This window comes from Pholcus phalangioides, unplaced genomic scaffold (genome assembly GCF_987345545.1).
Source record: "Pholcus phalangioides strain wild (caught in Gottingen) unplaced genomic scaffold, Ppha-v1.0 ptg000022l_1, whole genome shotgun sequence".
Taxonomy (NCBI): domain Eukaryota; kingdom Metazoa; phylum Arthropoda; class Arachnida; order Araneae; family Pholcidae; genus Pholcus; species Pholcus phalangioides.
Genome location: NW_028301615.1, coordinates 35,068,802 through 35,090,968, shown reverse-complemented (window position 1 = coordinate 35,090,968; position 22,167 = coordinate 35,068,802). Strand labels below are relative to the sequence as shown.

At 40.5% G+C, this 22,167-nt stretch overlaps 1 protein-coding gene across 2 annotated transcripts in view; it reads right to left on the bottom strand.

The window, feature by feature from the left end:
• LOC149070252 (uncharacterized) overlaps positions 1–22,167 on the bottom strand; it is a 400,545-nt gene that overhangs the window by 280,005 nt on the left and 98,373 nt on the right. For both annotated transcript variants that reach the window (XM_089250039.1, XM_089250038.1), the window contains exons 2-3: positions 8,937–9,060; positions 6,018–6,661 (exon numbers count right to left, since the gene is read on the bottom strand). In XM_089250039.1, the coding sequence (XP_089106165.1) occupies positions 6,018–6,661; positions 8,937–9,060 (768 nt within the window). The remainder of the gene's footprint in view (positions 1–6,017; positions 6,662–8,936; positions 9,061–22,167) is intronic.

The following is a 22,167-nucleotide window of genomic DNA, read 5'->3' as shown; positions in this document are numbered from 1 at the left end:
GTGGAAACATACAAGAGTGCTTAGTGCTTGCGTCTGATTTCCATAATAACAGCGGTTATTGCTCGATACCTTCGATTAGACCAGTGTTTCCCAAAGTAGGCAATATCGCCCCCTGGTGACCGATGGAATGATCCAGGGGGGCGATAGAAGCTACGGGCTTATCATAGGATCCTATGGGTTCACTTGAGTTGGGAGGCGATGAGAGGGAAAAAATTGCTGATGAAAGGGGCGATGGAACAAAAAGTTTGGGAAACTGGATTAGACCATACACGCTCAACACATGGCCCACAAAATGTGGCCCTCGAGGTCATCTGATGTGACCCGCGAGCTCAATCCCTAACTCTGTAAAAATGAACTAAGCGACGCATTTCCAGATCACTTATGCCGCTTGTCACTGGATGTGACTGGCATATTTCTGGATTACTTATTAAGCAACCCGCAGCTCATTTTTCAGATCACTTTAGTGACCCGTGACACATTTCCAGATTGCTTAAGTAACGCGTTCACATTCACGAATCACACAAGTGGCCCACGGCACACTTTTCCAAATCATTCAAGTCAACCGTGTCTTATACGCGGACACAGGCTCCTAGAACGGAAGGGGGGCGGGGGAAACAAATTTCTACCTCCGTGACATTCGTGAACCTTTTTTCACTGGAGGGAGGGGGAGGGGTCGTGATCGCCCCTTCTTCCCCCCCCCCCCGTATCTGCCTTTGCCCATGGCACATTCCCATACCATTCAAGTGACCCGCGACACATTTTCCAAAAAGTTGAGCACCCTTGGATTAAACCCTCCCAGTATGGTGCCCTCGGTGCTGATTAGGGGAAATAGACTGTCCCTAACAGGCCTGTAACCAGCAATTTCCTTTGGGGGGGGGGGGGCTACTTGCATTTCGGGGGAGGCAAAGTATTACAACAATAGATTTGGTCATCTTTTCCCTTCTTTTTGAGCATTTGCTTACATTTCGGAGAGGGGGCAGACTCCCCAAGTCCCTTCCTCTCACTACGGCCTCGGCCCAGCTCGGTCCTCTAAACAATGTTTTTTCCAACAATGCTTATTTTTTTCTTTCCACAAGCATTCGTTGGGTCTCCGTATAAACGTTTCCCAAACAATATATATCTTTGCTAACAATGTATATATTTTTGCCCTTTCCACACTTGTTTTAATAAACGCTTCCTCAACAATGTATTTTTCCAACGATATAGATTTTGTCCCAACAATGACCAAACATTTTCAACGCATCAAAATTTGCCCTATTTCAATAATCACACAAATTCACTCTCGCTATTCCACAAAAAAAAAAGATAGACACGACAATGTGAATTAATCCGAGGTGAAGAGTTAAATACACCAACAGAGAGTACTGCGAAAAAGTAAAGAAAATTAACAATGAATTTTTCTTCCGGACAATAATGAACACATCAAGGCTGACCGACCTTCGCAACAATTGTTTCGAGCATTTAAAAAAAAAAAAAAGGCAATTTAAAAGTTCTAGAGCGAGAAAACGTTTATCACATCATTTCCATAACACAACAATTATAATAATACACACGTTCTTTTTCGGAATCGAAACAATAGAAATGCAAATTCGACATTTTTTTCTTCTTTTCTCCATTACTAATTATTGCAAGGATAGGGGGAGGGGGGGGGGGGAATTATCTTTTTTGTCATTGTTGATTCGAAATTCCTCTCACGTTCTTCTCTTATATTGGGCGGGTTGTTGGTCAAGTCAAAAAAAATTGTATCTTTTCTCCGTGTTCCGAAGGCCGTTCTTTGAGCTCTTGACAACACCAACTACTAATTGCTGGCCTTTTCTATAATAAATGCCTAGGCCAATAAACGCCCGAGCCCATTTTTTTCTTTATTATTATTATTGTTATTCAAAGGGTTTAATTAAAGTGAATACATAATTCACAACCGTTTATAAGATGTTGAAAAAAATGATTTTAATTCTGGCTTGAAATGAAAGTAATGAAGCTGGAATTTCCTAGGCCCATTTTTTTAAGGCATGGATTTGCATGAGTGGAAAATACCGCAGTTTTTTCAAGGCCTACTGTCAGTGAATGCAAATTTTTTTTCGAGATTAGACATTTTTTGCTTATTCTGAAATCAGGCATTTTCTACGCATTCCGAGATTTGGCTTTTTATAGATACTCCGCGATTAGGAATTGCTTAGGTATTCTGAGATTAGGATTCGATATTCTGAAATTAGGCATTTCCTAAAAACATTGTGAGATTAGGCATTTCCTAAAAACATTGTGAGATTAGGCATTTTCTAAAAACATTGTGAGATTAGGCATTTCCTAAAAACATTGTGAGATTAGGCATTTCCTAAAAACATTGTGAGATTAGGCATTTTCTAAAAACATTGTGAGATTAGGCATTTTCTAAAAACATTGTGAGATTAGGCATTTTCTAAAAACATTGTGAGATTAGGCATTTTCTAAAAACATTGTGAGATTAGGCATTTTCTAAAAACATTGTGAGATTAGGCATTTTCTAGGCATTGTGAGATTAGGCATTTTATAGGCATTGTGAGATTAGGCATTTTATAGGCATTGTGAGATCAAGTTTTATTCAAGCTTCCTGACATTAGGTTTTCTTTTTAAGCTTCCTAAGATTTGCCTTTTTATGGGAATTTTTTAAGCATTCTCAGATCAGGCATTTTTTGATACTCTGAGATTATGAACTTTTGGGCATTTTTCACCCCCCACCCCCCGAGATTGGGGATATTTTTCAGAAATTCTGATATTGGACATTTTTCTACAAATTCTGATACTAGACACTTTTTAAAAAAAATTATTCGATTAAGCTTTTTACAGGCATTTCTTAGGAATTCTGACATTAGACATTTTCTAGACATTCTGGGAGTAGGCATTTTGAGATTAGGAGTTTTTCAGTCATTCTGAAATTAGGAATTTTTCAGGCATTCTGAGATAAGGCACCTCATCAACCCACACTCCCTTGCTTTTATGGAGAAACTCAATATCCCACCGGAGACGCAGGGGTGTTCGAGCACCCACGGTATTTTGCAGAACAAGTCTGAGCAACCCCAGAATTGCTTCACAAATGAGAATTTCTTTTATGAAGCTCAAGCTGAGCACCCACGGATGTAAAACATTTCCAAGCCAAATATCAGACGCCAAAATACAAGGCCGTCAATAATTCATATAGCAGGCTCAGAACAGATTCCCTTTGATCCCTATCAAACCCTCCCCCATAAAATTCCCTAAAAGATTTAATCCCGATAATAATTCCCTAAAAATATTTAGTTACTATACCAAATAATAATTATAATCCATAGATTTAATTTCTTAGCAATTGAAATTTTTTTTCATGTACCCATCGTCCGTCAAGGCCAATTACAAAACCTACAGGCACCCTACGGTATTCAAACAACAGGAAATAACGAATACACCAGCGGGCCTCACATAAGTTAGGTACCTAACCAAAAGAATGCGATCCCTTTTCCATAGCCCCAGCTACCTGTAAAAAAAAAAGCAACCCACAGTGTGGGGCACCCAAAAAAAGTCTCGACGCGTACATATATATATCTGTGGGTCGAGCCGACCTTGCGGCCGTCCTTGAGAAGGGTGTGTGTGTGTGTGAAGGGGAGGTAAAATAAGGCCTAAAGAAGGCCTTGTCTTGGCACATAAAAAGGTCGTAACCCCTCACGGTGGAGGTGAATTTTTCCAACGTTTCTGGTTCGGAAAAGGGGGAACGGATAGGAATTCCTGGGTATTTTTCCCCCATTTTTGGGGAAAAATTCGCGGTTAAAAAAAAAAAAAAGTGCCTAAAATTAGGTTTAAGGTCCGGTTGTGTGTGTGTGTGTTATAGAAATGATTCCAATAATAAGCCATAAGGAAGCAGGATACTCTGACAACTTGGAAATAGGGCGAATCACATAAAAATGAATCAACAACAAAACGGCTGTTGTTCTTGTCCTCTCCTAAAGAGATGAAATAAAACTGGTGGTATTATTTTTATGTCCACTCTGTGTGGAGATATATATATGCAATGAATCTCTTTCTTTGTGTGTGTGTGTGGATGGTCTTACTGTTCAAGAGACAGTTCCCAAAATACGAGTCACATCCGGGAATGAGAACAGAAGAGTTGCGGGTGTTTTTTAACGCGCTTCTTGGCGCCTCTGATGGCCACCGACGGCAGAGATGTCCGCGCTGACCATTCATATTTAATTCATGACGGTGAAAGAGATTCATTCCAGTGGAATGTGAATGCTGTTCTAAGTTCACTACAAACCGAGTGTGCGTTTACGGTCAACATTTATAAAAGTTCTTCCATTTAAAACGTGAAAAATGCAACCAATAATAACGCATTGGCTCGTCGGCTTCGAATGAGCCAATTGTGATTTATCTGTACATTGTTTTGTATCAACAGGTGTTGTCCATTTAGTAGTAATAGAGGAGATTCATCTCTCCGCCAATGCAATCCTATGTTTAAGCCGAAACATCAAATTAGTCCTCTAACTGATGCTAAGGTGTATAATTAAGTGAATAATAACGCATTGGTTACATTAGAGCAAATTTACCCACTATGCTTATTGTTTTTGTTTTTTTTCAAGATTCATAAAAGTTTTGTAAAAGTTCTTTCATGAATCTTGAAAAAAAAAAAAACAATAAGCATAGTGGGTACATTTGCTCTAATGTAACCAATGCGTTATTATTGGTTGAATTTTTCAAGTTTTAAATGAAAGAACTTTTATAAAACTTTTATAATGTAATGAAGGCCTATACCACATACTCAAAAAAGGAAAATTCAGTGACTTTTTCTAGACGCGTTTGGTAACGCTAGAGATTTAACACTTGTTGTCTGGCGACTTTGGTGACACCATTAGCAATTTAACACTCGTTATTCAGCGACTTTGGTGATTTAACACTTGTTATTTGGTGCCATCATTACCAATTCAACACCCGTTATTTAGTGAATTTGGTGATTTAACACTAGTTATTTGGTGACTTTGCTCATTTTTTAGCTCCACAATCCATCCGCCATCAATTTTTCTAACTATGACTGGAGCGTGACGATTGAATAATTGTATCGCGCTTTGTAGGCGTGTTGCTCTCTGTGGTGAGACTTTTAATGGGCAGATCGGCTCGCATTTGCGCCTCGAATTTGAGAACCACGGAAAAACAACTTCAGCCGACCACCACTTTTTCTTTCAAACCGAGCACAACTCAGGTCCATCGGGTCTTTAGCGGACAAAATGTTCGGTGCCATGGGTGTCCGTCATCGAGAAGTTCTACTGTATACCACACACATGCACCTCGTCCATATTCCTCTGCGGAACGTCTAACTAACTTGTTGGATTGTGCGTTTTCCGTGTTGTGAAGCAAACGTGAAGCTTGTTTCCGTGTGATGCTTATGCTGCCATCTGCCACCCATTTTTAGAACTGTGAGTGAAGTGTAATGATTGAGGATTTTACCGTTGTAGGCCTGTTGCTCTCTGTGGAGCCGATCGCCACTGCACGTCTGCGGGTATCTCCCTCTATCGGGCTTTCACGAAGGGAAGAGGACATGATTCTCGGCGATAAAATCGTGCACAGGGAGTTGTTGGGAAAAGTCCGAAAATTGGCAAGGAAAAAAATCCATGACCTTCTTTCTCATTTCGTGATCTTTTTCCTCATTTCGCGTCTTTTCCGGGACTTGGTGATTTTTTCCATGATGGTTGGTCGAGACCTTGATAAGCAATTTGGCTCCTCATCCCGAGCCATACATTGTCATTAATTGGAATCTGAGCTGAGTTTGGTAAGTTAACAACCAATCATTTGGTGACTTAACACTCGTTATTTGGCGATGTTGGCGATATGTTATTTGGCAACTTCAGCCATTTTTCTTGCACCACGACTTCGATGGCTTTTCGATGATTGATAAGCTATTTAACACATAATATTTGCCAAGTCGGCGATATAACACCCGCATTATTTGGCGACTTCGGTAATTTTTAATAGTACTGATTTTTAATTACTGAAATAAATGACAGCAAGAGAAAACTTACGTCCTGTCTTTGGCGGCGGTCATCTTATTGCTGTCATCCCCAGCCTCGTTGGCCTTGGCCGGCGGTGACGAGGGCTGGACGTTGTTGTTGTTGTTGCTGCCGGACAATCTCTTCTCGTCGGGTTTCTCATCGGAAATCCAATCGAAGAGAGTGTTGATGTAATCCGGGTCGCCCTGGGCGCTGGTCTCGTAACCAGAGTCCTTGGTGAGTTTCCTGGAAGATCTCTGATGGCGGGGAAGTTCTACCGGGTTATGATGTTGAGGTGGAAGTGGATGAACAGGAGACGTCTGAGGGTTCCCGGTAGAATCTTCATCCACCGCCGCCTTGTCGATCCCTTCCGGGGTGGACTTCGCCAAAGCGTCGAAGTCCCAGGAATCCCCGGAAGTCACGCAAAGAGATCGGGCATGAAGGCTGCGCTTGCTAGTGGCGGCGTCCCGGCATTCGTTGGAGGTTAGCGTTTGCTGCTGGTGCTGGTGGTGGTGGTGCTTCGGCGGTGCAGCTGAAAGACTTCGCCTCTCTCTGGCCACGTTCCGCTGGGATCCGAACTCCCGCCTCTGCTGGGAACTAATTTTCGATGTCGAGGACCCATTGAACGAGTCCGAGAGGAATGAATGGTCCGGCGACTGGTTGTTCTTTGATCCGACCTGGAGAGTAATCAAATTAATGTTAGTAAATTGGCAATTAACTTGTGCATTATGCATTCACATATACAGTCTGTACAAAAAATTCCTGAACTGAGGCAGAAAAAAAATACCATATGTTCGGGTAAAAACTCCAACTTTCCATTGTCTATCTCATAAGCATAAGACTTTCCGCATATATTATGGATCATCCAAGAGTTCACTGGGTGCTCTGAAGGTGTTCATTTCGTCGTTCAGATACTGGTTATTCTGTACGCAGGCGGATACAGTGGGGAGAAAGGAGGGATAGGGACGACCCCCCCCCCCCCCTAATGATAAGGTTCCTGTTTTTCAAAACAAAAAAACTACCGCAGTACGCATGCTTTCTTCTCGGTGGGGGAACTAAATTCAAATTCTTGCACAGGAATGGCTAGCTACGGCCTACAGCCTACATCTAAGAAAGAGCCGCAGTTCGTATAGATATCATAAACGCAGATTTTTTTTCAGGTAACATTCTATAGTTGAATTAAAATAAGTGTGAAAAATAGAAAAATTAAATTTTTTATTACGTTTATGTTCGCTTTCTGCACATTTATCAACAAGCGCAAACACAGCCAACTAAGGTACAGTGTGAATTCATCGTTCTCCATCTTTGAACAAAAAAGTTTGGAACGTCACACTTGAGCTCGGAGATAGCGTGTGAGTCAGCCTGGGATTTCAAGGAGACTTATAACCAAAATTACTGATAGAATTCATCGTCCTAGACTACTCAACCGTAAATCCATCTCGTAAACATTCCTCTGGGAATTTCTAATTGATTGGAAACATACAGAAACGTGTTGTGTGCGTATATGCGTGGATAGAACGTATTTATGTTGCAAGAGTGGCGCTTGTTTTGTGTGGCGCCAGTGCAGCCATCTGTCCTCCATATTTTGAAGTAAAAATGCGTGCCTGGAATCATCCTGAGCTGAATTGCGTACATAGTTTCCAGTAAATTTGAGTAATTTCATTGACGATTTATCATACTTCCAATACTAACTGGGAATTAAACGTAACCACTGGTAAATATGATAAATGCGCGCTACTAAGAAATCACCAAACATATAGGGAAAATATACCGAAAATACAAAATTCCCAATGAATTTCCACACACAGGGGGTGTCGTCTTCAGAGGAAAAATATATAAGCGTGATAAGTAGTTATATAGTATTTTTTCGTCTGACGACGATACCCACTGTGTGTCGAAATGTATTTGAGGAGTTTTGTATTTTCCGTATTACTATTTGCCTTATACGTTGATGATTTCTAAGTAGTGGGCGAAGTTTATCTACTCTTCTTTAAATTCGCGATAGATGAATAAAATTTATCAAACTTACAAAAATGGTCACCGATTATGCATAATTACCGGATTTATCATTACTTTTTACCGTGGCATAAGAAAAACCAAAGATTCAGGGTCAAAATCTAGAGCAATATCACACGTTAATGGTCGGAACCGGCTTCAGCCGTGCCAATCATTATTGTTCGAATCGATTGTGAAAAAATCATGAGATCATCATATATCAGAACCCCTTGAAACAATTAACCAGCACCAGGAACACGCCACCCAAAAACAGTAAGAGGCATTAATTACCCATAAGAAACCCACGGGTAATATCTCAATACCCATCAGCAACCACTCTGACCGAACAATAATCCCGTTTCCCCTGCGGACTCCATCGGACACAATGACGAATCGCACAGACAAAACAAACACATTCGGGGGGGGAATTATAATCTCGTTACCACACACCAGAAGAAAGGTGGTATGTGAGAAACAATGGTGATCACAAGAGAAAACATTATTATACATCCTTGAACTAGTTTCCATCAGAAAACCGAGATAAAAAGTCTCATATAAGAACGATTATATATCTCTATATCTGAGTTCGTAACCTCTGCCGTGTCGGACTGACTGTTCGAAGGTCGTTCCTGACCCCCATGCTGAATCCGAACCACCTCTATTTGGCCTTATCTCTCGACCATGTCAGAGAGATGATGGAATTTGCTCGCGATCCATCTCTGACAGAGTCGTTATCTGTCGAAATAAATTCCCGCTATTGTTTACACTTTGGCGTAGAAATTATCTTGGAAACGAAAATTATCGCTAGGTGATCAATTATCCTTGTGTCATTCTTCTCTAGATTCTTGTTGAAAAATAAACAAGAAAGGGTTGTTTTTTTTTGTTTTTTTTTTATGGGACATGATTTGAACTTACAACGATCGCTCTAGTGTTATTGTTATCAGTTAAGGACCTTACTTTTGATCTGGAATTATGCCTTAAGGACTGCCTTAACGTCGCTGCTTTCTGCCATATAGTCTGGTTATCTTTGGCCTTGGTCGTCAGTGGCCCGTTTGGTGTGTCGCCGCCGCCACCACTGGACCTAGAAAAGAAATAAATGTGACATTAGTGTGTTGGTAAATATAATTCACTTTCTCTGGAAGATATGCTCATAAACACTTTTGAAATTTTTTGGCGGAAATTTCTGGTAATAAAAGTTTATGGCGATCCTATTTCTGCCAAACAGGACAGTCTTGAAGAATTCAGGGGGGGGGGGGGCTGTGTTCAAATATTTATAGGGCCTATTCAGGGGTCGGTTTGGAACATTTTTCAAGTATAAGAAAGTTATATTTTGGTGATAAAACATCACCCCCCCCGTCAGTTGGTGAACTGAAACGTTGGCCCCCCCTTTCAGTTGGTGCCTTTTGTGGCTGCGTAGTTCGTAGGTTTCAAGATCCGACCCTGGGCCCATTGAGGAAAAAATTTGAATGCTTTATAAATCTGAATAGTTTTCTCGTAGACGCGACACCCAACAGGATATTTCGATAACGAAAACGAAACTGCATTTGATTTCCATTATTAGAAAAATTTGTTATTTCATTGTTGAAGAGTTCCTTTTTCCCCCTGCGAATTATAAGAACCGGGTATTCATTGCTGTAAAGCAGGCAACTTCAACCCGTTGCTCGCGAGCAGCACGGTGCTCCCTGAAGTAGCCAGAGTGCTCGATGCTCGTATTAGATTTCGAGCTTGCGATCACTTGGTCGACGTTCCAATTAAAACACCTTGTTTGGATTACAACAAGGATTGCAATCATTCCGATTTAATGCATTCGTATTTTAAACTTGCCGTAAGGGTGCTCTTTTTTTTATGACGGGTACAGGCAGTGCTCGCGACTCAAAAAATAATACATTGATGGAGGTTCACAATGTTAGAAAGTGCGTTAAAAATTCATTGTGTTGTAAAGCTTATTAAAAAAGGGGGCATTTTTTTAAGAATTCACATTGTTGTAAAGCCCATTAAAAATTATCTTGTTGGTTGGTTTTTTTGGAACCACTGTTGAAAAGCACATAAAAAACATTGTAGGGAGTCCGAATTGTAGTAAACCTTTCACTAAATAAGACATTGTTGTGGTTTATATTGGTCTAAAGCTCATTAAAAGAGACATTGTTGTGAAGCTTATTAAAAGAAACATTGTTGAAAACCCAATCAAAACGTTGGATGTGGGGAGGGATTCGCATTGTAGTAAAGCCGATTAAAAAGATATTGTTGGGACTTCCATTGCTGCTAAGTCCATTAAAAAGGCATCGTTGGGGGATTCGCATTGTAGTAAAGTCAATGAAGGATATATTTTTCAATGGGGGGGGGGGGGTCGTACTGTTGTAAGGTATACAAAATACACTGTTGCCTGTTGAGGTCCACATTGTTGTGAAGCCCATTAAAAATACATTATTGGACACCGGTCTATCGCCTTGGACATTACAAGTTTACCCCTGCTCAGGGATAAGCGAGTTGTGCCGAAGTGCGTGTATATGCATATATACATAGTGCTGTACGAACTTAGTGCTGCCATCTATATCTGAAACTGCGAATGAAGTGTAATGATCAATTCTTTTAATTGTTCCATTTTTAGGGCCAGTTGGTCCTAACACCAGCAAAAGTAGACTCTGCTTTAGCTGGTGTTGGTTGTTCTCTGTGATGAGACTTTTCAACAGAGAATTGGGCCCATATATACGCTTCTGTATTAAAAATCACAGAAAACAGATTTCAGCCAACCGGCGACCGGCACGATGCCTACGAGCTCACATGGCTTGCGGTATAACAGACCAATCTAACGGCACCTGGGAGCCACGGCACACCATTCTAGACACTTTTGAATTAGATATGAAAAGATCTCGGCTTACGTTGTTGGATCAGATATTCAACGATCGAACATTGTTGACTATTATTTAATTTCAGACATTGTTGAATCAGATATTAAAGAAATAAACACTCTTAGAGATATTCTTTAATTTTAGGCATTGTTGTACATTAAATTCAATTCCTAACATTTCTGGAGCAAACACTTTTGTACTATTGTTGGAGCTATTCAATTTCAACCGTATATAGTTGGGCTTTATTTAATTTTAGACATTGTTGGACATTATTTAATTTTGAAATTGTTTGATCAGATACCTGAAGAATGGGACGTTGTTGGACATTATTTAACTGCTGGATCAGATATTTAAGGATCAAACAATTGAGGAAATTTTTAAGCATTGTCAGATCAGTTAAACGTGAAAGACATTATTCAAATTCGTGTCCACGCGGGTGGACATATTTTGATTCAATATTTGATTCAAATTATTAGTCATTGTTGAGCATTATTTGATTTTAGAAATTGTTGGATCAGATACTCAAGGATCGAACACTCTGTAGGATTAAAAATAATCAAGAATAAAACATTTTTAGCCATTTCAGTTTCGAAAGGCCACAGTTGCGGTGCTTAGAACTACTTGTTGAAACTTTTATTTTCAAAAAATGTGACATAAAGCTCATTGTCAACAGGCGTCATTGCCACAATGCATATTTAAGTCATCACATTGAAAAATACGGTCTCATCCAAAGCGGGAAAAACATTGTTGAGACAAATTCCACTGTTGTTAAGTGCCTTCATACACGCATTCGCAGAAACAGGAGCTATCTCAACGAACAGGGCCCTATTTATTTATCAAAAAATCTCCCATATATTCCTTATAATTACGGAGCCCTTTAGACTCGTCAGTCCAACCGTAAAGACAGCATTGTTGACCTTCCGTGCCATTACTGACCCAAATCCGCAACACGCAGACCACATTCAATTCAATATCGAATAATAATTTCATAATATATCTCTTCTGTTGAAAATAGGATTCAACGAGTCATTTTCGATTCACCTCAACATGGATATGCCCTAAAAAAAAATACGGCGCATCATTCAAATCGAAACGCGTATATATCCACCCTCATTTAAAGAGAATGAAAAAAAAAACCCCAGAAAAATCACCATATTAGTTAGAGATGTACCTCAGAAACAGCGGGAGGGACCATCGCACCTCGATATGCAAATGAGATGAAAATTCCACACTCTTCAGATTCAACCACGCGGTTGGGGGTGGGTTCGCTATTTTCACGATTATCCCTCGTTCGATTCCGATCCGGACTCGATTAATTCAAATGATTAACGGGAGGATGGTTTGATGGATCAAGGGGAGAAAAAAAAAAATCAAATCGAGGGCATTATGGAATCGAGGTATTCGGTCGACGCCCCTAGTCACGACCTGATCATGTAACCACATGTAAAAGCCCTATTTTTTTTTTCTCCCTGTCATTTGGAATTGATCGATGATCTAATTGGCTGAAGGAGAATCGCTTTTCAGAGAATTACCTAATGAAGCATCTCACCGAGAGAATCATAATCTTTGAAGAATTTTAAGGTTTGAATTCTTGGAAATGAACAAATACGAGACACAATTTTCAAAAGATTTTTCGTGGGCCTGAAAGAGTTCACAAAAATTGGGAGTTGAATGACAGAATGATATGATATAAAACAAAGTAGAAATCCATATACCCTCCCTCGCGAGTTGGCATACTCAAGACCTTGCTTTTACTTTGCAATATGCGATTATGAAGTACAATTGCCACGCCTATCCTGGGCTAGAGCTCAATGAGCTTCCTTCTTGGGGGATGAAGGGTTATGTGTGGCCGTCTCAATATCATGTCTTTGAGCAAATTGATGTTCTGGAACCCCCCGTTCTTAGCATTCAGTAGCAACTTACATATTTATATACCCATATTCGAAAATCGTTGTTCTGTATTAGACCTCATTATTTAGGCTCCCTTTGGAAACATCCGTACAGCTTCGGCCGACGATTCGTGTCTGGGGGTTGAACAACTTCGCCAATAGCGCTTTATGTGCCATCGCCTTAAGAAACGGGTACATTCAGGGACAGGGAAACCATAATTAACGAACAGTTGTTTTAATGTCTGTCTCTTTGCGTCTTTTCCTTAATCTTCCCGATGGTTATAGAGAAAATATTTAGATTAGAAGGAAGAAAAAAAAATAACAGGAAAATTCAGAAATGAGCTTTTAATCATACACACCCTGCATTTTATAAGGCTCTAATTTGCATATTTCTAGTGATTTGCTCTCGTGCAGCGCCCTCTATCGACAAAAATCAGAATTTTTCCTGTACCAAAAAAAATCCTCCTTTCGAGAGAATAACTTTTTCGCAAACAGCATTTACATACACAGATTCCTTCAATTTTTATGAATTTTTAAACTATTTATGGGAAACCCTTTATATAATGTGTTTGCATTACATATAATGATGTTGAAATTATCCCCCTCCCACCCTTCATAATACCAGCTATTGTTATGAGCCTTAATGTATCCGAGAAATGCCACATTTCTACCCCTAATTGCTATAATCTGGGCGTCAAAGGCATCACACCACCACCACCAGCGAAGGTGTAACGGGTTCGGTCCAGGATGAATCCGAAATCTAATTTCCAATTCAACTTAGTTCCAAAGCAACTTGGTTCAGTGATAATTCGACTCTGGTAACTACTTGTTGCGAACTAGTGCCATCAACCCAGCGAGTGGCGCGGCCGCACCAGGCCAATTTACATTCAAGTTCTTGTGGAGTCTTAGCTTTTTCCTCTTCTTGCGCCGCAAGGGAGGAAGGAGCAGGGCCACCCAATGCGGTGCATAATACCACCGCGCGAATGTGAAAATTACCACACGCATTACCCAGTAATTCACAACACGGCTGGTCATGTGACAGGCGCACGTGGCTAGTGATGGGGGGGGGGGGGAAGAAGAGAATTATGGGCTTTTATGGTAATTATTTCTAGGCGAGGCGTGTGGTAGGCCTCGAGTAAAGTTGAGGCAATTGTGTGGTTTTTTTTCTTAACTGGTGGACCCTGTAAATGAAATCAAAAGTATGTACTCATGAATGTCGAGTATGATCGGAATGTATGATATTGCGCCCACTGATAACAATAACAACGTATATACGAGCAGCAAGTAACTCCAGAAATACGCCGGATGTCCGTTTCGATGCTAAAATATTTTAAAATATTAATTAGAATTAGTTATACAACCACGTCCAAACTAGGATTCGCACCCAGATCTCTATAGACGAAGCCTTCCACGTCAACCAACTGAATTCCAGGTGGTTGAGAAATAATTTCTCCTAATTAATAAAACTTCTTAATCGTTAATTTTTTTTAAAATTTGGAAATGGCGTTGTTATCCAATGTTCCGCTCTGAGTTGCACTTGCCAATTTAGCCTTACAATTAGGCATCTCCAACCCGTTACTCGCGAGTACCACAGTGCTCAATGCTCGTGTCCGATTTCGTGCTCGCGAGCAGTTTATCAACGCTCCAATTAAACACCTAGTACTGATTGCATTCAAGGGTTATTCAATCATTCTGATTTCATGCATTTCAGTAAATCAAACTTGCCCTAAGTGTACTCTTCTTTTGATGATGGGTACAGGCAGTGTGGGGAGACTGGGAAAAGGTTGAAGATCTTCTGCATTAAATTGTTGCATGGTCCCACATCCCTGCAGCATGGCCCATAGGCTAGGATCTATAGCAGTTCATATGAAGCATTGTCAGAAAATTCTTCCAAATATTCAACAACTATTTTCGCTTAAAAAAATCGAAATTTCGCGGGAAAAGTGGTAAAAATCAAATTTCTGCGCATTCAAATCGCATCTATACTAAAATAAATCGCCATAGGTCATCGGAAAATCCCGGGCAAATTCAGAATGCGTGACCCCCCCCCCCCCTGATCATGTTGACCAAAACGGAATATAACGGGCAGACCGAGAGAGAATTCAAGGCCGCGGCGGCGTCCTTTGAAGGTTATTTTGGAAGTGAGAAGAGAGTGTCAATGTCAACATACAACAGAGAGAGAGAGCGGAGAGAAACGCGAGCGGAGAGGGGGCGGGGCTCGGGAATTCCCACAAGACCACCCAAGTCGCCGAAGTCCGCCAATCAAAAAAAATATATATCAGAAAAATATCCTAGCCACGCCCTCTAGCGGAGGAATTCGGAACCGGACGAGGAATTTCTCTCCTTATTTATTTTTCATAGCACCTCTCTCTCTCTCTCTCTCTCTCGTCTTTTATTTTATTGCCACGAGATTTCCGGTTGTCGTTCGAAAAGAAAGATAAACGACTTATTATTTTTTATAATTTATGAGCGATTTACACGAAAGCGCGACATTTCCCCCCTCCGTCATGAAATATCGCATAAAAATGTGAAAATGGAAAGCAGAGGAAAGAGAGGGAAAACTCATATTTTTCAAAAAAATAAATAAAATTGAGAAGGTCATCAATAAGTTTTTTTTATGACACGTTGTCGGCTTTCGGGTAATGATTCAAACGTGGGGATTTCCAAGAATTTTATTCATCTACGCCTTTGGAATGCAGAGGCGCCGACGAGGAGTAAATATTTAGTGGTGGGGGGGGGGGGGGGGAATGCTGAAAACCTCCGTTTGTCCCGTATATACGGGACTAGAGCCTGTACGCGGGAGGCGGAAAGGTGCGTTGCATTGTACGGGCATGAATTATTGTGGGGCGGGGACCGAAAACTTATTGAAAGGGGCTCAGGGCTCCCCCAAGTTCTGGCGTCTATGTGGGAATGAGATTAGAATTAGAAATATTATATGGTCGAGGAACCCCTGCCTACATTCCCAATCAAGGCCATTAAGGGGGAGCAGAGTTCTTCCAGCCTTTTTTCCAGTCGCGAGCACTGACTGTACCCATCATCGGAACAAGAGCACCCTTACAGCATGTTTATGCCGCTGTGGTGGTCGAGTGGTCATAGTGACGGACTCGCATCGCGGGGACCCCGGGTTCGAGCCCCACCGTCGCCACAGTGGTGGTCGACTGAAGTTGGTTTTCTGTGGTTCCCAACTTCAAGGCGCAAATGCGAGCCGATCTCCCCGTCAAAAAGTCTCGCCACAGAGAGAAACAGTCCAACAAACAGTACAAATATTCAGTCACTGCACATCACTCACTTCACTTCTGAGATATAGATGGCAGCACTGAAAAATCATACACAACACTAGATACGCACTCAGACTGTTAGGTACACACACTTACACTTCCGGCACAACTCCCTAGTTAGTAAATTGCCCATGGCGATAGACCTGAGTTGTGCTCGGTTTCAAAAAAAAAAAAAAAAAAGCACACACATGTTTGAGATAGAAATGCATGAAATTAGGATGATTTCAATCCTTGAATGCAATTTGTACAAGGTAATTAATGTTGATCAAGTGCTCGCGTGCACCAAATCGGATACGAGCATCGAGCACTATGGTGCTCGCGAGCAACGGGTTCAAGGTGCCTGAAGTAGGGGGTAGCAACGAGTTCTCGTACTTTGCTTTCCTTTGACTGTAGCTAGGAGCAGGGCTTGTCCCTCATAAGTTCGGGCACTGGGCAGTGCCGTCTTAACGCATGGGACCACCCGGTCACGTCCCCTTAAGTGCAGAGGGCGGCTATCGTAGTAATGGGATCTCGTCAAGATTTCCGATATCAAGCCAGAGACGAATATTCTTCATTCTTATAGTCTTATTGTCTTGCTCACTCATTCCTCCAATTAGCCCCCCCCCCCATAAATATGCCTGTGTCTTTAATAGTCACTCACATGCTTGAGTATTTTTTGGTCAGTCCCATGCTCACATATTCTCTCGATCACCCTTTTGGTCATTCACATGGTCGCTTACTGATTTGGTCCTTTTCTAGGTCAAGCGTTTGGTCACTCTCATGCTCACGTACCCCTTAGGTCACTCTTTTGGTCGCCCACTGACCTCTGAGATCAGTGAGCCAACACTGAGGTCCCTCGCCCTCTAAGTTACTCTTTTGGTCATTCTCATGCTTGCACACGCTCTAGGTCACTCTTTTTGATCACTCATAACCTTGCGCATTCTTTTGTTCACTAACATGTGAACATTTCATCTCTGAAAAGACGACCATGGACCTGGGCAAACATGACTTTTTTGGGGCAAAGGTGTATCAGAAAAAGAGGGACAATGAGAGGAGCCCTTGCACCCATGGCGATCAAAACTTAACATGTTTGTTAATATTTCTTTAAAATATCAAAGTATCCAAAGGAAATGCCAATTTTCGAGTCCCAAAAATTTATGAGCCCTGTGCACATGCCCAATTTGCCCATTCGAGAAACAGGCCCTGTCTAGGAGGAATGGGAAAGTTCTAGCCCTGGAGTTCCACAACAACCTTTCAGGGCTTCCACTCTGTGGAAAGTTGCAATACTTACAAATTGTTAAAATTTCCGCAAGTTGTTACAATACAGCCGATTCCAGAAACGTCATTATTGTTTGAGTTCCATCGTGGCCGTGACACCCTATAGCAGCCCCCCCCCCCCCAAGCTAAATCTTTGGTGGCCATTCTGTAGTGAATTTATACTGTGAAAAACAAAAATTGTAAGAATCGTCCTGTTACACCCTCCCCCCAGGCTGAAACCCTGTCAGCCCCATCTATGTGGGAGCCCGTGGGTTCCACAGAAAAGTCTCAAAACTGACAAGAGTTTCACTCAAACTGACGTGTTGGACCCTCTGCTCCATCTAAAAAATACGAATTCAGATGATTAATCTATTTGCAGCCACAAACCAGTGTCGTTGAAGGGCTACTATTTTTACGCCCTAACAATTCAATGTCATTGCTGATTGGTTGAAAAACATGAATTTCAGGACTTTTTACCAATCGGCAAAAATCAAGTTGGTGACCGTATGAGTGATCAGATCAAGTTAGTGACATATGAGTGGTCAGATCAAGTTAGTGACATATGAGTACCCACGCTCACACACTTGGTCTTTCATACGTTTACTCATCCACTCAAATAGTCACTCACTCATTCACTTGGTCAGTCTTACAGTCATTATTTTACTCATGCGGTCGCTCACTTGGTCACTCAGTCAGTCATGCAGTAACCGCAGGCAAAATATCAGGGGCGAAATGCACCGGGGATGAAACGTGACGAGGGCGAAATTTCCGTAAACCACTCGCGGCAGGTCACTATTAATGCCATCTAAATGCTGTATAACTATATTTTGCTTTTTTCCTCAAAGGAGATACTGAGGCCAATTTATTTTCTACCCGTGGTCCCATTAGAATAGCCCAGGGCCACAAAAAAAAACTACCTTTGCAGGAAACCGAAACCGAACAAAGAAATCGGACCAACAATAACAGGAAATATAAAAGATATCTTCCGTATTCGTTTTCATTCACAATTCATACCGCAACAACAATCGAATGAATACGATTGTTAACAACCAAAAAAAAAAAGGTAAAGGCCGTCCATTCGAATCTAACCCAGAAAAACAAAAAATTACGATAATTATCACCTTAACAAATTAAAATAATTCCAGTCACTTTAATAATCGCCATTGTCTTCCAGCAAGTCCATTATTAGACATTAATGTCATAATATTCATCTCCTATTTTCCATTTTGATGTGTCATTATTCGGGAGAAAGCATTGTTGTATTCATTTTTCCCATAATTAACTGAAGCGTGTAACAGATATCATTATTCTAATACTGTACGGACGGACAAGATGTAAATTTGGAACACCAAATTCGATTGGTTAGTAAAGGGTGTTCAATCTTTAGAAGAGAGAGAGAGAGAGTGCAAGCCACTTCATTGGATTGAAAACGTGTCGTGGGTCACCCAAGTGATCTGAAACAGCCCCGCAGGTCACTTACGTGATCTATGAATGTGCTGCGAGCTACTTGAAAGTGATCAGAAACTGTGCCACGGGTAACATATGTAAGTGATATGGAACCGAGGGCCGCTTAAACGGTCTGAAACTGTACCGCGGGCCACTTCATTGGATCGGACACTTGTCGCGGGCCACTCAAGTGATCTCAACCAGCCCCGCAGGTCACCCACGTGATCTATAAATGTGCTGCGAGCTACTTAAGTGATATGGAACTCTGCACCGAGAGCCGCTTAAATGATCCGAAACTGGCGCAGACCACTTGAGTGATCTGTAAATATGCCGCGGGTGACTCAAATGATCTGTGAATATGTCACGGGCCACTTAAGTGAGGCGAAACTGCACTACGGAGGTGATCCGTATAGATCTAGAGCGTTCCAGAATTATTTCGCGAGTCACTCAATTAGTCTGAAATATGCCGCTGGTTCCGTAAGTGATCTAGAAATGAGCCGCGGGCCACTTAAGTGATGCAGATCTATTCCGCGGGTCACGAACCATTTGTAAATGTGGCGCTTAGTTCATTTTTACAAAATGGTTTAAGGTCGCGGGTCGCTCAAATGCTCTAAAATAATGGCTTGAGTCACTCAAGTGATCTGTGAATAAATCGCTGGTTCCTCAAGTGATCTGAAAATGTGCCACGGGCCACTTAAGTGATGTACGCCTATACCGCGGATCGTATAACTGCACCGCGGGTCACTCAAACCATCTGTAAATATGCAACTTGAGTTCATTTTTACAAAATGGTTTGATTTCACGGGCAACATCAGATGAATCCGACGGCCACATTTGGCCCGCGGGCCATGGGACGATCATGTACGGGTCTAGTCGCTCAGCAGCCCAATCGCAAGTCGCGTCATCTCCTCCCTGCGGTCCTACACGAGATTCCCAACAATGCATTCCGAACTAAGCACCCATTCATTACAGAACAATGCCCAGGCTCTGTAACAGCAGTTAAAAGTAACAATAACAATAATAATTGATATGTTGCTTCTTTGGAGAGATGCAACTTTCCGAGAAAAACACCATGCGAAAAAAAAAATCTATCCGTGACATTGTTGCTATATTATACATTTATATTCTTGCCCTTTGACCCCCTCAGGGAAGGGGATTCAGAGAAATCCCCTATAAAATAAAATAAAATATAACAACACACACACTGTGTGTCATTTCCATCTATTGCCGATTCTTTAATGACAGGCAGTGGCGCCGTCTGGCGAGTTTTAAGGGGTAAGGATCTCCCGGGGCAAGGACGTTGTGTTTATTATGGCTTCTCTCTTTTTTATACATACATTCAATATTTGCCTAAAGATGATGACGGCAATGGCGATGAAGACGGGGGAAGAAAATGAAGCAAGGACATATACAGGTCTACCTGTTTAAATAGAATTTTTCTTGAGCCAATATCAACAATATGAGAGGAACACCTGTCAAAAGCGTTACCCCCACAGGCTCGCCCCCCCCCCCGCCTCGCCACTTCATTTATCTGTTGTATAATATGGTGTTTTTGTGGCGCCCGAGTGGGAACTCGGTAAATATTAAAATGTGCAATGGGTTCCCTCTTCCCCGAATTCGTTTTTGGTGTGGTTTTTTTTTTTTATGTTCCATCATTGTTAGGAAGTTTGTTGTCATCAGGTATTGTATGAAAAATTTCTGTTATATCGGGTATTGTTTGAAATACTTATTTTTTTTTTTCTAGTGTTGTTGGGAAATTCGTTGTCATATCAAGTATTGTGAGAAAATTCATTCATCAGACATTGTTTGAAAATTCGTTGTCATGAGGCATTGTTTGAAAATTCATTCATCAGGCATTGTTTGAAAATTCATTCATCAAGCATTGTTTGAAAATTCATTCATCAGGCATTGTTGAAAAACTTGTTGTTTGGCATTGTTTGAAAATTTGTGTTGTCAAGTTGTCATCAGGCATAGTTTGAAAATTTATCACTTATCAGATATTATTAAAAAAATTCGTGGGTATCAGACATTTAAAGAAAATTCGTGGTCACCAAATATTTTGGCAGAATGCGTCATCGGGTATTGTTGAAAAATTAGTAATCATCGCGACATTTTAAGAAATCTAGTGGTCATCAGGCATTGCTAGAAAATTCATTATCATTAGGCACTGCCAGAAAGTTCATCCTCATCAGACATTGTTAGGAAACCCATTTCCATAATTGTTAGAAAATTCATTTTCATCACTGTTAAAAAAATAATTGTCATCAAGCATTGTTAGGAAACCCATTTTCATAATTAATAGAAAATTCAGTTTCATAATTAATAGAAAATTCAGTTTCATAATTAATAGAAAATTCAGTTTCATAATTAATAGAAAATTCAGTTTCATAATTAATAGAAAATTCAGTTTCATAATTAATATAAAATTCATTTTCATCACTGTTAGAAAATTTCATTTTTATTATCGTTAGAAAGTCATTGTCATCAGGCATTGTTAGGAATTTCGTAGCTATCGAATGTTATTGGAAAATTAGTTCCCATCAAGAAATGTTTAAAAAAAATCGAAATCATCGAGCATTGTTAGAAATTAGCTACACAATATTGATAGAAAATATTTTTTCATTAGAAATTGGCAAAAAATATGTATATTCAATATTTGCCTAAAGAGATGACGACGATAGTGGCGATAAACAGAAAAAATGAAGCAAGGAGGAATCCAGGTCTACCTGTTTAAATAGAAGTTTTTTTAAAGCCAATATCAACAATATGAGAAGAACACCTGTCAAAAGCGTAACCCCCACAGGCTCACCCCTTCATTTATTGCGTGGTGTTTGTGGCGCCCGAATGGGAACCCCGTAAATATTAATGAAATAGATTCCTTCTTCCCCAACTTCTAGTTTGGTGGATTTTTTTTTTAATGTGAGGGAACCGCCTCCCATCATTGTTGGAAAATCCACTGTCATCAGGTACTGTTTGAAAAATTGTAGTTCTCTGGTATTGCTTGAGAATTTAATTGCTTTTTGATATTGTTTGAGAATTTATTGCTTTCCGTTATTGTTAAAAAACTCGTTGTCATCAGGCATTTTAACAAAATTCATTGCCTTATAAGACATTGTTTGGAAATTCATTGCCTTATAAGGCATTGTTTGGAAATTCATTGTCATAAAGCATTGTTTGGAAATTCATTGTCATAAAGCATTGTTTGGAAATTCGTTGTCATTAACAATTGTTTGAAAATTCATTGTCATCAAGCATTGTTTGAAAATTCATTGTCATCAAGCATTGTTTGGAAATTCATTGTCATCAAGCATTGTTTGGAAATTCATTGTCATCAAGCATTGTTTGGAAATTCATTGTCATCAAGCATTGTTTGGAAATTCATTGTCATCAAGCATTGTTCGGAAATTCATTGTCATCAAGCATTGTTTGGAAATTCGTTGTCATTAACAATTGTTTGAAAATTCATTGTCATCAAGCATTGTTTGGAAAT